General features: G+C 38.3%; 1 protein-coding gene across 6 annotated transcripts in view; it reads right to left on the reverse strand.

The window, feature by feature from the left end:
- FMNL2 (formin-like 2) overlaps positions 1-16,233 on the reverse strand; it is a 277,844-nt gene that overhangs the window by 83,169 nt on the left and 178,442 nt on the right. For all 6 annotated transcript variants that reach the window (XM_012726431.1, XM_012726458.1, XM_004674653.2 and 3 more), the window contains exons 4-5: positions 11,935-12,011; positions 2,229-2,312 (exon numbers count right to left, since the gene is read on the reverse strand). In XM_012726431.1, coding sequence (XP_012581885.1) covers positions 2,229-2,312; positions 11,935-12,011 — 161 coding nt within the window. The remainder of the gene's footprint in view (positions 1-2,228; positions 2,313-11,934; positions 12,012-16,233) is intronic.

Consider the following 16,233-nt stretch of genomic DNA (forward strand, 5'->3'; position numbering starts at 1 on the left):
AAAAAGACACAAATTACATGTCTATATTTTATCTAATTAAATCAAAACACTAACAAAACTAATAAGCAAAGAATAAAAGGGCTTTGTTCTAAGACAAATGTTCTTGGTTCCTCTCTTGTCTTTGACCTATGTTGCTGACGAAAATTCCCATAGAATGGCACTACCTTTTCTAATGGGTCTTAGTGAGGGTACAAACAGGAAAAGCTGGCTTATAAGCTTTATAGATAGTTTATTATAGAAAACCTACACAATCAAGCTGCCACTCTTTTCCATTAACCCTGAAGTTTTCTAATTCTTAATTCCATAAATATCTCATTATAATGCCATTAATATGCAACAGGTAATCTGCTTTATTGTAAATATGAAGTGTAAGGGAGATTAGTGTATTTTTACATACTACAGATAGGTAATAAGCCACTTCCGCATGAGTTCGATTCCTGCCTGCCCCGGAGGAGATCCACATGGTGTGGCAGACATCTCCTGACCCACCCGCTGCTCCCCTCAGCAGTGTATTTCATCAATCTGCCTGTTCTGCTCCCCACTCTGTCTCTGGTAAATCCTCTCACCCTCCGCATCTCTGGCCTGTACCCCAGCTCTGTATGAATAAATAAATAAATCTTTAAAAAAAAAAAAAAACTAAGGTTATATTCAGAGGATAATTTTTCAGAAAGATAAGAACTTATCTGTTGTTTTCTTACTCTATTCCCAACAAATACAAGAGTTACCAAAACTGAAACTCATCAAAGCAGTTTCAGTTAACACTTTAGTTTATGCAACCAAGGTAATTACAGCTTTCTCTTCACAATTCTCAAGGAAGTGGTAGGGATTATAAATTAACATCAGGCAAGGTCTTGGGATTGTTTTCAGAATGAGGCAATATAAAAAAACATTACCATTTAAAAAAACGTAAACTTAAGTGTAGTACATGCTCATGATTTTCAATGATTCACACCTGAAGCTTATGCAATATTAAGATGCAGCAATACTCAATTAAAAGAAAGGAGAACTGAGAAGACAAAAACACCACCTGTGTCAAAACCCTTCCAGTTAAATTAAAAATTATCAGTCTCTATGTATCAGAATACATCTGTGGATACTAAAATATTTTTTGATTAAAGGAAAAATGTGAAGAGGTTGTCTCATTCAAATGCACACTTTCCATTTCTGTTACAAATCTTTTAGAAGTCTACCAAATGGGAAAATTACGAGTGAACAAAAAATCAAGGTTACATTGGTTGATTTTTTTTTTCCTGTTCTGCCCCAGGTTTTCTCCCTTATGCCTTAAGAAAAGGAAACAAACAGCATAAAAGCAAACCTAGTCCCAGGCCTTGCTGATTGTTCTCTTCTCCTTTCAGGTCCAAGGCCTCTTCCTGCAACCATGCTTCGCCAGCTCCTGTCAGGCCAAGCATCCTAGTTTGATATACTTCTTTGTACTTATGTGAGCCAGAGCAGCCATGTAGGTCATGCATCTGACTTTCGTTCAGGCAGGTGTCAGTTGGGACAGAATGAATAACCTGAACCCTGGAACAAACTGGGTGCCAGTGATCAATACCAGTTCTACTAAGTAAAAATCAATGAGAGAAAAACTGAAGAAAGGCCATCCTTCCAAACGAAGTATTTCACTACAAAGCTGCTTAAAACAGAGGTCTTCCAGAATTTATCCTCACAATTCCCCCTCTAAACGCACTAACTCATATTGGGTTTATTGTGCTGGGGTTTACACTGATTAATAGATCTCTGAAATTTGGAGGGGGAACATATACCATATAAAGTAAAAAAGCATCTATTGGTATGTATTTGGTATGTATGTATGTGTTTGGTATGTATTTCTACAATCATATTCTCTGTATTTATCAGTAAGAATATACAAATATATGTATATGTATCACTTTTTTAATAAAAAGGAGACTTTGCATCTTGCTTTGCTCATTCAACTGTATATCAGATACCTTTTTCAATAACTGCTTAAGTATTCTACCATATGGCTTTATATAACTTGAGCACTAAAATCCTACTTTTAAAGACAAGAGTTTTCAAAGGGTGGTTTGAAATCACCTGTTTTCTTTCTGCCTTAAACGTATTACTATATCAACTAAGAGATTTTCATTTTAGATAAAAGTAGTAACAACCTCCTTAAATCCACCTTTTCTTCTGAGTATACTGAGTAATTTCACTACTTGTATCTTCTGTGGCCGCACAAACTACAAAATAAGCTTGGTTGTACTTACGTTACTGCATACTGAGCAAATGATAGATACTCCACTAGAACATCAAGGCCTTTGTTTTCTTCATTCAAAAACTCTCTGACCCATCTGTTAAAGCAAAAGAAAAAAAGATTTCAGAGGTTCATCACTGCTCTGCCATGGAAAGGATACAGGGAAACTGTTGGTTTTTCCATGAAAAGGATACAGGGAGACATTCACTAACTGAAAGGAAATATGCAGTAAGGCTTAGACTATCACCTGAGGAGGGGCTTTCAGACAGGCCAACAACAACAATCAAAAAAAAAAAAAAAAAAAAAAACCACACACAAGAGGGAGCAAAAGGGAAGGGATGAATGTACCCACCTTGCACTTTACTGCTCGGGAAACTTGGGATAACTTATAAGAAACTTTCTAAAAAGGGAACTTGCTAAATGTACTTTTTCCACCAGAACTGAAACACAGCCTGCTTATGAAAGGAGCCAAGAGTGCATAGGGAATGAGGCAGACAGGGGACATGATGACATAACCACTGAAATCCAGGCGTGATTCCAAATCCAAGTTCAACTCCTTCTTGGCACACTAAGATGCTGAAAACACGAAACCAGCCAATGACAGACCAGTGATTATAGGCTTCTGGAAGTTCAATAGGGATAACGATTCACTTAATTTTTTCCATGAATGTTAAAACCTTCTGAAAGTTGCAGGCACCACACATTATCTCCAAAGTCAAGACATGATAAATGCCATATCTTGAAAATTTTTCTTATTTTTAAGTAACACCATCATACATTTGAATGGTGAATCTGAATGCAGTTCACTGAATGTATTTATCCTTTTTTTTTTATTATTCTTCATAATAACTCTTAGAGAGGAAGGAACTTTCAGGTACTGAAGACAAATAACTGTGAACCCACATGACAAATTTCCTCCAAAGCAACCACCTTCAAAAAACATGTGACACCCCAATAAGCCTTCAGTAGGTTTGAAACCCCAACAAATAATAAGTAAAAGTGTCTGCTACTATCACAGAAATGAAATTTAAGGTACATCTATCAATTGCATCCTGAAGTGGTTACCTTCTTTCATGAATACCTAGGCCATGGTCCACCATTCATAGACATGAGCGTTGCTACTTTGGAAGATGAGCTAAGGAAAACAGTATGACACTCTATTCCATGTCCTAAAGGATGATCAGCCCCTTAAAGCCTTTGTCTTAAAGGAAGAAAAAAATCTGGTGAACTCAAGATACTGGTTTCATTTTGTTTTGGGGATTTTGTTATTGTTGTTTTGTTTTATCCTTACGTTCATTCTTACTAAGTCAGCATTTAAGCTCCAGGAGACAGCTAGGTGGATCAGTAAACAGTTTGCCTCCTATTTTCCCCTAATACCTCAGGCAGGTTAACATAAAATGTAAGCACTTCACAGCCATCTGTAAACAAATAAGATTTAAAAAAAGTCAAGAGTGGTAACAAAGACGATAAACCACCACTGGTCAGGTCTCACAAAGTGGCTTTCTTTGTTCTGTGAGTTGATCACAGTTAACAGGGCTGGCTACTAGGCCAGGGGAGGCTTCATGTCAAAACCACCACATATACAAACTCAGGGCATCTGCCTCTAGGCCTTACATTCACGTTATTTACTCCCTAGGTGGCTAGTCTCAGTGCACGATGGACATTTTTAAATGCTAATATTAAAAGCTAAGAAATTGTTCTTTTTACAACTGGAATAAAAATTCAAACCCATTATGAAAATCAAATGAGTAGCTCTTGCAACAAGCTTCTTGGCTTCTCTTGGGCCTCTCTAGTGGCTGGCTTATGGTCTGGGATGACATGGTTTAAAGTGGCCCTTGGTGATGGGTCACAGCAGGAATCCCCAGAGCTGGTTATGGGGTCCACTTTTTAATATAAACAGTCATCTACAGGATTCAGATTTTTCAGGGAAGTATCACATATTCTGTCTCAGTGGCCTGGAATTTAGAGCTGAGAAAAAGTTAGCATGGTTCCTTCTGGTTGATTTTCCTGACATTATCTCCAAAATGTACAAATGGCCCAAGACTAGAGAGTCCTCAAACCATTGTCTCAACCATGAATACCTCCATTTTACTTAGAAAGTTTAGCCACAAACTGGGTGGGTGACAAATGGCCCACGTAAAAGTATTGGGGGGATAAAAAAGGAATAGATAGTAGGAAATAGCCAGGTATGCCCAGAGCTACAATTCTCTGGTCTCAAAATGCTACTCTGCATGTATTTTGATGCTGGTATAAAAACAATTGGTTTCTCTTCAACGCCACACATTTACTGATGGCACATCTCATTTTCTGACTTTGACTATAAGTACCTTAAAAAATTTCAGAGTGGGGCCCTCCCTGGTGGCGCAGCGGGCTAAAGCACTGCACTGAGAAGCTAAAGCCACTTCCGCATGAGTTCAATCCCCACCTGCCCCAGAGGTTACCACATGGCGTGGCAGACCTCTCCTGACCCACCCACTGCTCCCCTCAGCAGTGTACTTCACAGATCTGTCTGTTCTAGTCCCCACTCTGTCTCTGGTGATTCCTCTCGCCCCTGCACCTCTGGCCTGTACCCCAGTTCTGTATGCACAAAATAAATAAATCTTTTTTAAACAAATTTTCAGAGTGAATAATGTAGAAAGAAAATCTTTTTTAAAAAAATTTTCAGAGTGAAGAATGTAGAAAGAAAATAAAGAGTAAAGGCCACTTTCACACCAATATTTTGAATCTAAAGGCAAAAAAGATGGATGCACTACCCTGCAGATTTATGTATATGATCATGCAATGAGCTGTCATAGTTTCAAGCTTCACCTCTGTACACAACACATACACTTTTTAATACACTGCCAATATGCAAACAGTTTTAAACATGGTGATTATGGGTTTGGGAAAATATAATTATTTCTCATCCAACAGCATGTATCATTTGAGTGTCTTACAGATTCAACATAATTACCATATGCTGTAAATATGAATTTAAGCAAATTTCAAATCAGCTGCTTAGAAGCTGGAAGAGACAATGATCATGAAAAATAGCTCTAAAAAAATGTCATCAAGGAAGGAAACTCAGTGCAGATGACAACAGTAACTGTCCTATTATTTCAGAATTTCTGTTCCTTTCTCTCTGCCCCCAAAATCCTATAACCACATTGTTCTCATCTACATAACAAAGTCCAAAGCATGGTTCTGATTTTACATTTCTAATGAACCCAGACTCAAGACTCAGAAGAAAAAGGGGTAAATGGTGCACTCCCTTCACCAATCTTCCTTACAGAGGTGCTACACACATGGTTGAAACTTCAGTTGCTGAAAAAGCAGGCTGAAAATCATGAAAAGGATGAAAAAGATGAGCATTACCCAAGTTGACTGTTAGCTAACAAATCTTTTCTGTGTGTATCAAAAGTAAGTTCACAAAGCGGTTTATAATCCATACACCACTAGGGGACCCTGAAACCTCAGGGGGTTGTAAACTTAAAGCTATTGTCATAAAAATATTAAGACAGGGTTGCTATTTCCCCTGTGCTGATAGCTGTGTTGGTGATACAAAGAAATGTGCATAAAACAGATGCCACCAAAGAATACACCTACATATTGTACTCTTCACCCCGTGCACCAGAAAGGGGGAAAACAAGGCAGTTTCACTTAAGACTTCTTAGTATCTCATTTATACCAAGTCAAAAACAAAAGTCTTTAGTGAAACAATATAAATTATTGATTACATTCAGACATGCTTCTTGAGTAACCAGACATTTATTGAACTTCATTTTTATTGCACTTTAAAGATACTGCACTTTTTTACAACTTGAAGATCTGTAGCAACCCTGCATTGAGCAAGTCTATTTTTCCATCAGCATGTGTTCACATTATGTCTGTCTCAATTTTAATTAATGCTATTGCACAGTTAGACTACAGTACCGTGTGAACATAACTTTTATATGCACTAGGAAACAAAAAGAATCTCTTTAATGAGAAATTCAACTTATAGCACTGACAGAAAACCAAGCCCACAGTATATCCTGGGTATGTCTATATATCTTTTTAATTTTCTGTGTAACTAAATGAAAAAGTCCACAAGTACTGCAGTTGTCTTGAAGAAAAGTATTAGTACAATTGTTTGAGTTGAAACTGAATGAGCCACCTTTTTACAGAATGTAACAAAAAAAAAAAAAAAAAAAGATGGTCATTCTGTCTTAAATATAAGGCAGTTATTTTCTCAAAAATGAATGAAGTGGGCCCTCCCTGGTGGCGCAGCAGGCTAAAGCACTGCACTGAGAAGCTAAAGCCACTTCCCACATGAGTTCAATCCCTGCCTGTCCAGGAGGAGATCCACATGGCGTGGCAGACCTCTCCTGACCCGCCCGCTGCTACCCTCAGCAGTACTTCCTCGATCTGCCTGTTCTGTACCCCACTCTGTCTCTGGTGAATCCTCTCACCCTCCGCATCTCTGGCCTGTACCCCAGTTCTGTACGAATAAATAAACCTTTAAAAAAAATGAATGAAGTGTAATTTTAAAGAAAACTGATGGTATTTGCAGTCACAATAAAAGTAGAACATTCAAACAACAAAAAGTCAGAATTTTGAGAACACATATATTTACTACCATGAACTTCACTGCTTCCCAAGCTAACATACATTCTGGTGAGACTAGTGATTTTTAACAAACTGTAATTGTTTTTACATTGTAAAATAAAATGTGTAGATGTTTGAAAGAGCAGAATAACTCAGTGAAACAGTATTTCCAAATGACCAATTCATGATCAAAATTATGCATTAAGAGACCCAAAGTGCAAACAACAAAATGGATTTTACTGTTACAGTACAAAGAAATATTGGCTATGGTTTCAGACATTGCAACATTTCCACATTGCAACAATTTTAATTCCCACATCTTAAATGTTTGTATATTATCAAAGAATATTCACAGTTCTGAGTTGTTTATTAAAAATTCCTTTTCCAGGAAAAATACCAGATAGTTTCACTCATAGTCCCAGGAGCATAAAGGACCAGGGGAGAAAATAATAATAATGAACAACTATATAATGGGGTTGGGGGGCGCACAGGCAAAGCACTGGACAATGGTGATGGCATGGATGATTTGGTGATGGGAAGCCCAAGGGGTTGACAACTGAGATGGAAAAAGGCACAGAATGATGTAAAAATATTTTTTTTTTTAATTCCTCAATTCCTTTTCCTGGGGCCTCCCTGGTGGTGCAAAGGGGTTAAGTCTCAGCACTATGAAGCTATCCCCAGCCAGGGCACCAGGAGTTCCATCTCCCACACCCCCAAACCCCCCCACCCCCAGAAAGCTGACCCACATGACACGCAGACCTCTCCAGTCTCACCTGCTGCTTCCCTCAGCATTGTTATTTCAGTCAATCTGCCAGTTCTGCTCCAGAGACAGGATTCACTCTGTCTCTGGTGAATCCTCTCACCCATCCCCACCTCTGGTCTAAACCCCAGTTGTTGTATGCATAAATAAAATGAATCTTTTTAAAAAAAAATTTCTCCCAAGTACCATGTGTAAATTAGTCAAATTTTCTTCCTAACATCAAGCAAAACAGTATCACAACAAATTAAATGTACATAAATAAAGAGATCTGAATCCAGTTGCATTCTGTTAATCAGACATTAAAGATACATTCTATTGTAAATATGTAAAGCAAAGCCACTCTTGTCACTAACCTTTTTTTGCTTTGGAAAGTTATTCTTCATGTCATGTTATATGTGCTATAATATGCTTGTATTTTAATGTTAATATGTTTACATTTCCTAACTATCATTATTAAACATTAAATTTTATTTAGCATGCATATTTAACACTTATCAGTTTAAATTTCCAACATGGTAAGTACTAATAGATAAAATCCATATAAAGCAAAGCCTATATTGGGTTCAGAATAATTTGAGAGTAAAAAAAGGTGCTTAAATTAAAAATTTGATAATTTCTCATTTATGTAACAGCTTTTTGATTTGGTCATATTTAGGTTCTAATCTCAGTGCTTCTAAGACTTCAGCAAGCACTCAATAGAGGGCTCAGTTTTCTCATTTATGCGGTGTCTCATCAGAGATAAAAGGCAATGATGAAAAGATTTTTCACATCTTAGGTGATATAAATAATACCTTTAGCATACCTAATACACAATGACAAAATACATTAGTAAGATTTCCAGAAAGCACATCTAAGAATGAACTAATCCTGAGGTGACTTCTTGGTGGGGAAGATGTTCACTAAACAGCTTCTCAGCTCCTTCCCTGTTCTATAAACCTCCTCCTCCCTCTCCTGCCAACTTGCACAATCCTCCTGCAACTTCATGCCCATTTTCTCAACTGCTCCAATGAGAGGAAATAAAATGGGCATCTCCCAAAATTTCTATGACAAAAAGCAATTTTCAAGCCCTCCTTGGTGGCGCAGCGGGTTAAAGCACAGCACTAAGAAGCTAAAACCACTTCAACATGAGTTTGATTCCCATTCTCCCCAGAGGTGACCCACATGGCATAGCAGACCTCTCCTGACCTGCCTGCTGCTCCTCTCAGCAGTGTACTTCATCAGTCGGCCTGTTCTGCTCCCTACTCTGTCTCTGGAAAATCCTCTAACCACCCCTGCACCTCTGGCCTGTACCCTGTATGCATAAATAAAATTTTTTTAAAAAAAATAATTTTCTACCATAGACAGCTTTAGTAAAATAAATTACCTGCAAGGAAAGTTCCATGGTGAATAAAGCTCTCAGTTCCATGGTGAATAAAGCTCTTAAATCTACCCAGCTCAGCACTGTCACCACCACTTGAATGTTACCACCCTGACATCCAAAACACAATGACATTTGCCCCCTAGTGCTGCATGGCCAATGTGTTCTAACAGAACAAGGCTCCTTTTTCAAGGCTATTTCAAGTCATTTTGAGGCTTTGGATAAGTCATAATCTATTTCTTCTCTATTGTTATAATTCCTAAACTAAGTGAATGAGATTATTTCTGATCCAATTCTTATTCAATTTGGCTCAGAGAAAATTAATTTTCTCTCAGAAGATTGCTCCATTTATAGAGCCTTTAGACTTATATCAAAACTCAGGAAAAAAATCCTTTACTTGACCAGACTCTAGTTTGGAATGTTATCTCAGCAAAGCCCCAGACTCTAACCTAGAAAAGTAAGCACGTGCCAAGAATAATTTCTTAAGAACAAGTATATGTTAAACATAATTCTTCCTTTTAGTTTCTGGGATCCATAATTACCCATGTGCCCAAGTCACTCTAAACAGAAAAGGTAACATTCTCTGCATCAAATTCCTTAAGGATATATTATATAACACTGTTGGATTATTTTATATACACTGTAATAATTATTACATATATTTTCAACAGACAAAACAATACTGGTTAAATACTGAGCAACTACCATGTAGAACACCCCATACTAAGTCTTTTATAAACTATGTCAATTCAATCCTTACAACACTCCTACAAGGTATTATTATCTTGATTTTGTAGGTGAAAAGTTAGATCAGGCCACATGATAAATAAGGACCAGAAGTTTATGTAATTTGTCTAGGACCAGAAGTTTATGTAATTTGTCTAAGCTCAATATTAAATCACATACTAAGAATTTGCAAAAATCTTACTAAGTGGCAAAAAATTTGAACCACGCTCTCTCCTTCCATAAGGCAAATGTGCACACAATTTTCTAGCAATAAAGCCTATAGGTCTACTTTTTCCACAATACCTCACTGTAGTCATTGATCATTTTCAAATTAATGAGTAATTCTTCCCATTGATTTCCCATTCAAGTGAAAATCAAGCCAATTAGTTTCCACAATGAAGAGTCCAGGTTTGGGTTTTCAGAATGGGCAAAATCTTAGTATGTGATTTAATACCATATAAGATTATAAGAGTAATTGGTTACACACAACCAGATAATGCACCTCCACGAATTTTCCTGCTGCTAATCAAAGCTTTCAGTATCTCACAAAGGTGAAGATGAAAGAAGTTTAAGAAGAGTCTTGCAACATTACTATAATACCCTAAACAATAAACTATCCAATTGCTTAAAGATTTGCAATGGCTTACATCCAACCATGACTCTTCTATTCAGCCAACTTTGTATTGGAAATGATATTCTAACTTTGGTATTTGATGGTTAATTTCACATTACTTCAGCAATGCTTGAAGAAATGCTTTTTGGCAATTTGTAGCAATCCAGTTTGCAGTTCATGCCACCATTTTCAGTCAAGAAGTATTGAGTCAGACCTTACCAAGGAAATCTAGTTCCCAATCTGAAAAAACTGAGTAGTTGTTGACTTTCCTAAGCTTGGCTACCCAAGTACACTGAATCACCACCACTTTCACCTCCCTCTCCCCCTCGGCCCCCCAACAGATAAGCCTCATTGCTTTCATTCCAGAGTCCTGATGACATTATTTCCTTTCAGAAAAAGGGCTGGTAGGTTGAGCTACATAAGGAAAAGAACATAGCATTTTGATCCAAAGCACATGGTTCTAGAGTTTTCAACTTAGTGTAAGTTATTCACCTTCTCTGACCTTAATTCTTTTAACCCATAAATAATGGACTAAGCAATCCTTAGTTTCTTTTCTAATTTGAAAATGACACTTCTATAAAGTTCATTTTCTGGGACAGAGGTGATTATCAACCTTAGGTTAGAATCAGTTCAGTTCGCTTATGCTTCCTTCTCAAGGTGACAAATATATTGAGTTACCCACTAGGAAAATAACATTTTCACCCAAGATCCATCACCTATAAATTAGTCTTGCATTTCTGCCATATAAAAAAAGTTTATTTTGTAATACCTATAGGAATTAATTATTTGATTGACTGGCTCATTCCAAGCAGTCTTAAGTAGAAAGAACCTTATTTATGTAGTATATTTCACAGGATATATGAAACTACACTGTAGAAAATATGCAAAACTTCATTTCTAGTAGACCTGCAAAGAAAAAATCATAAAAGACTTCAATGTCTATAATGTTCTCATTGTAGAACTCAAAAGATCAAAACCCACAGAAATTTAATAATTTTTCTGATGTTAAATAGGCAGAAATATGAGTATATATCAGGATACCTGATATCATTCTGCCTTGGGGGGGAAAAAATCTTATTATAAGATACCATACAATTATGCCATCCCAGGAGTAAGGGAGAATGTAAAAAACTGTATTTGCTTGAGGCAAAAGAACCATGTTATTACAAGAAAAACTCTTAGAAATGCTGACTAAAGAAATTTCCCACACTTGGCCTTCCCAGAGTGGATTCATACTTGTATGTCCTGAAATGATGATAAGAACAAAGCAAGTGCAGTGAAGTGTGTCAGGAGCCATCATTGCAGCTTCTGTCTCTGCCCTGTTTGGTCAGAAAAGCCAGGACACAGAAGTAAGGGGACAGACTCAACAAGTCAGCTTGGACACCTGTTAGGTTGACAGATTTTCCTTCATTTTTTGCTAGGGGCTTTTGATTGGTCATGGAAGTGAAACCAAGCAATTATCACTAGATTCAGGCAAAGAATTTTAGAATTGCTAATAAACACACAAAATCAAAGGTTATGTGTCCTGCTTCTACAGCTTCTTGTACAGTGAGCAATTCAAGCACTAACAAAAGTTCTTAACCTCAGTCTTTTGACTTTTAATGAACAATAAAGAAGCTTAATTCTTTGGATGTGATTCAATCACTTTGTAAAGTGTCCAAAAGCCTTAGAGCTAAAATGTTAAATGGCACACTTACCCAATATGGTTGGTTCGTAAAGAAATTTCCAGTTCTCTTAGCACTTGGGTAGATTCTTGAACACGCCGTCTAAATTTCTAAAATTCAAAACACATTCTCACAAAATGTATTTTAACAAGCAGTATAACTGTACCTCATAAGCTTAACACAATATGAAAATATCTTTGCTTCTGAAGTGGACTTCTTTGACATTTCTTTTGGCAAAGCACACTTTTTTCTCATCATCAGTATCAGAGGATGAGCAAAGACTGGGACAAATGCCTAATTTCATGTCTAAATGTCTTTGAATAAGTAGATTATTTTTCCCCACCCCACAATAAAACAATATTCACCAATTTACTTTTGTGTTGTGATCCCTAAGATCATCCCAGTATCAATTATTCACCAGGACTCAGCACTGAATTGTCCTTACAACCAGGATTTACTACAGAGAAAAAAATAGAAAGGACAATCTGTGGGGGCAAAGTCCTGCAGAAGCTGGATACAAGCTTTGTGCCATATTTGTACCTCTGGAGGCACAAATGACAACATGGATAAGATGCTATCCACTAAGGAAGCTCTTTGACTCTGGGCGACCAGGTTTTTATTGGAGGTTGTTAGATAGGCACCCTGCCTAGCACACACTCAAATTGCATACTGTGAGAAGGAAAGCAAGCATTCAGCATAAAGCACATTGACACACACACAGTTTAGGCACAGTGAGACATCTTTATGAGGAAATGCTTTCTGGGAAATGCCCTTGGTTGCAACTCAAGGGCAGTATTGTAAGAAGACCTCTGTAAGCAGCAATCTCAGTCCTGTTAGTCAAATCATTTTGTGTGTCCTAATAGATTCTATACATTCAGAGTTATACTACCTGTGAGTCCTCATTGGAATGTCCCTCATCTGAAGCCCTTCTCCCCTAGCTTTTGAAATGCCTGCTCTCATTCTCATTCCCTTGCCTACCAGAATCCCAGCTATCCTTCCAGAACTCCCTGAAGTCTTTGTCTTTCTTTCTTCAATGAATGCCAAGAGGTAAATGTACTTATCTTCCCCACTCTGAATAATCCCCAAGATTTCAAGTTTCTTTGCTTATCAGTTCTTTTAGAAGACAATTTCTTAGAGAAACACTTATTTATAGTGATTAAAGTCTCAAGTCACTCTAGAAGGACATTTAATATACAATGCCTTCTAAGAAGATTCTACATACACTGTGCTATAGACACAAATCATCTTTATGTGACATTGTTTCAGGAAAAGCCTATGAGAATTCTAGCTCAGAATATTAGGGATTCCTATCCTCTGCTACTGCAACTGCAATGCAAACTCAAATGAAAAAGGCATTTAAGGACAAGAAGGGAAGGAGGACAGTTGGAAAGGAGACTCCAGATTGAGGGGCTGGGAGAACATGGTCTTGCTCTGCTAGGTATGACGTGTATTCCTGTCACCTTTCTCTTGTCAAAGGCCTTTTGCTTCTCCCTGGGGTCCCAAGAAAGCAAAAAGACTCAGTTTCTCCCTGATTGCCAATTCTAAATCAACTTAAAAACGTTCTCGGATATCTTCAATATATTAAAGCTTCCCCAATGCAATAATAAAAAAAGGAGAAAACTCACCTACCCACCCCCACCCCCCCACCCCATTGTCAAGAAAGGCCTAAAATAGGGTTTTAGAGTCATCTAGAGTTTGGAAGGACTCTGAACCCACACCTTCCTGATGAACCTTCAGGCAATGAGAACCAGTGAAGTAAGAGTCTAATGCCCCACCACTGAGAGAACCATTTCCAGGTGTGCTGGCTGCAACAGAGCGGCCATTCTTTCAAGTCAGTGTCACAAGTCGTGATCAGCCTGTAATGTAGCCTTAAGAGAATTCCTAATTATGCATTATGTGGCATTCTCATTCTTTCTCTGCACTCTGTTGGTGCCATGACTCTGCTTATATCTCCTCAGAGCAAGGTAATCCCTTAACAACTTTGTCTGCCACAAGGGCACCCAGCACAGATCACAGAGTATCAAAGAGGATCTGCTGAAAGATGGAAGAAATGTGGTATCAAAAAAAGATAAATCAAAATATGACAAAATAATAGTAACAGCAGCTAACACTAGGCATTATTGTGGCAAACAGTACACTTTTGTAACTGCAAAATAATGGGGGTAAAACTAAACTGATTTCTCTGTTGCATTTTTTTCTCTTGGGAACTCTTCAATCTCAGCTGGACTCTGAACTACAGAGAAGCCTTGGCATCTACTGCTCTAGCCATAAACAGGTGTTAACACTCTGCACTTCTATGATGTATTCAAAACTCTGCAGGGACCAGCAAAAAGAAGCAGGGTACTTCCATTAGCAGTCTTTACCATTTGCCCATCCCTCCTCATAAAAGGAGTTGCCAGGGATGAGTCCACAGAAACCCTAGGGGCCCATATACAGGCTTCATTTCGCAACTGCCGTGCCTGCAAAGGACAGGCTCCCTTACTCCTAGTCTTTAGTCTTTTCTTGTGCCAGACATGGGAACCTTCCCTCCTTCTGTATTCTGCCCTCGCACCCCACCCCACCCCTCCGACCTTCACCCCAGCCTCCTGTGCAGACTGAACATCACTGGTATCCTACCCAATGAAGGTGCTTCCTTCTGCCCCAATGATTTCATTTAAAACTATTCAGAAAAAATATAAATAAAATGTGCTTAGTATTTTTTAACATGTTGTATTTACTGTGAACTAAATAAGAATGAATGAAATATTCAAGGACTCCAGGCAGTTGTGCAAAAAGTGTCACTCTAGACACCGGGCTCAAACTGAAAGTCCTGACTTGACATTCATTCTTTTCGCCCGGCCATAATACAGCTGAGAATCTTAAACTCATTTTAACTGTCAGTCATGCTTTCTTGCAAACAAAATCTCCTTTTTTCCAGATTTTAAGTATGAAAATGATGTTGAGTAGAACTGATCATTTCCTATTGCCAGTTCCTGACAGAAATCTTACTAAAGCAGGGGTGGCTAAGCCAACATCCATCTTATTTTTTTGCTGAATGACTGATGGTGAAAGATGAGACAGAGACCAAACAAGACGACTCAGGTGAGTACACACAGTCTAATGCAGAGACTTCAGGAACAAAGGGCAAGCCTAACAGACACCCTTTGTCTTATACCTCTTCACTAAATTATTTGCAAGGGCTGTGAACACTTTTGGAGCAGTCTCTTTTCTGTTTATTTTTTAACATTCTTTATCTAAAAGCCAGAGTAACTATTCCACAGGAGAACAGGGGTTATATAGGAGGATTCAGTTCTGCCCTCCAAATATCATCATCTTTGGAAGCTCTTTCTGAGCTGGAATCTTAGAAGAGGGCTCTAGGCACATTTTCCCCTTTTCAGAATTTGACATATATTGAGATAATTGTATGAGGGCGGCATTTACTCCATGCAAGGGGAGTTCCCATTTGTGAACAAATGCACACATTTCTACCATACTTAGTGTACATAAGTATACTTGTTTTGGGGTCTGGGCCACCCAGCATGGAGGCTTACAAGAGTGGGAGTTTCCTAAAGTATTTCCAAAATAGAATGTTCCTGTCACATGGTAGTAAAAAGCCCAGGAAACCTCTTGTGTGTGTGGTGTGTGTTTAGTGCATTTGTTGTGTCTTCATTTAACCCATAATCATCAGATTAGGATAACATCAAGTGCATTACAACCCAGGGAAGGGAGACAAGCAAGAAAACAACAAGAATTAAGCAGCTGTCTCATTTAAGGAATCTGAGAAATCTTTTTTTAAAAGGAACAGGTGTAAAGCCCCACCTGCACCCCCATGCTTATTGCTGCTCTGTTTACAATAGGGAAGATATGAAATCAACCCAAATGCCCAAAAATAGAAGACTGGATTAAAAAGATGTGGTACATATACACAATGAAATATTACTCGGCAATCAAAAAAGATAAGCTCATGCCTTTTGCAGCAACATGGATGGAGCTAGAAGGGATTATGCTTAGTGAAATAAGTCAGAAAGAAAAAGAAAATACTGGGTGGTTTCACTCATAGCAAGAGCATAAAGGCCCATGGGGGGTTGGGGGGGCTGTGGTTTGAAATGAACAACTATATACCAGAGACATTTTATTGGGATGGAGTGGGGAATGGAATTAAAAAATGGGGTGGGGGTGGGAGTGGGCCCTCCCTGGTGGCGCAGTGAGTTAAAGCACTGCACTAAGAAGCTTAAGCCACTTCTGCATGAGTTCGATCCCGCCTGCCCCGGAGGTGACCACATGGCGTGGCAGACCTCTCTGACCCGCCCGCTGCTCCCCTCAGCAGTGTACTTCGTCGATCTGCCTGTTCTG

The sequence above is a fragment of the Condylura cristata genome, unplaced genomic scaffold (assembly GCF_000260355.1).
Source record: "Condylura cristata isolate star-nosed mole 26May11 unplaced genomic scaffold, ConCri1.0 scaffold00002, whole genome shotgun sequence".
Lineage (NCBI taxonomy): Eukaryota > Metazoa > Chordata > Mammalia > Eulipotyphla > Talpidae > Condylura > Condylura cristata.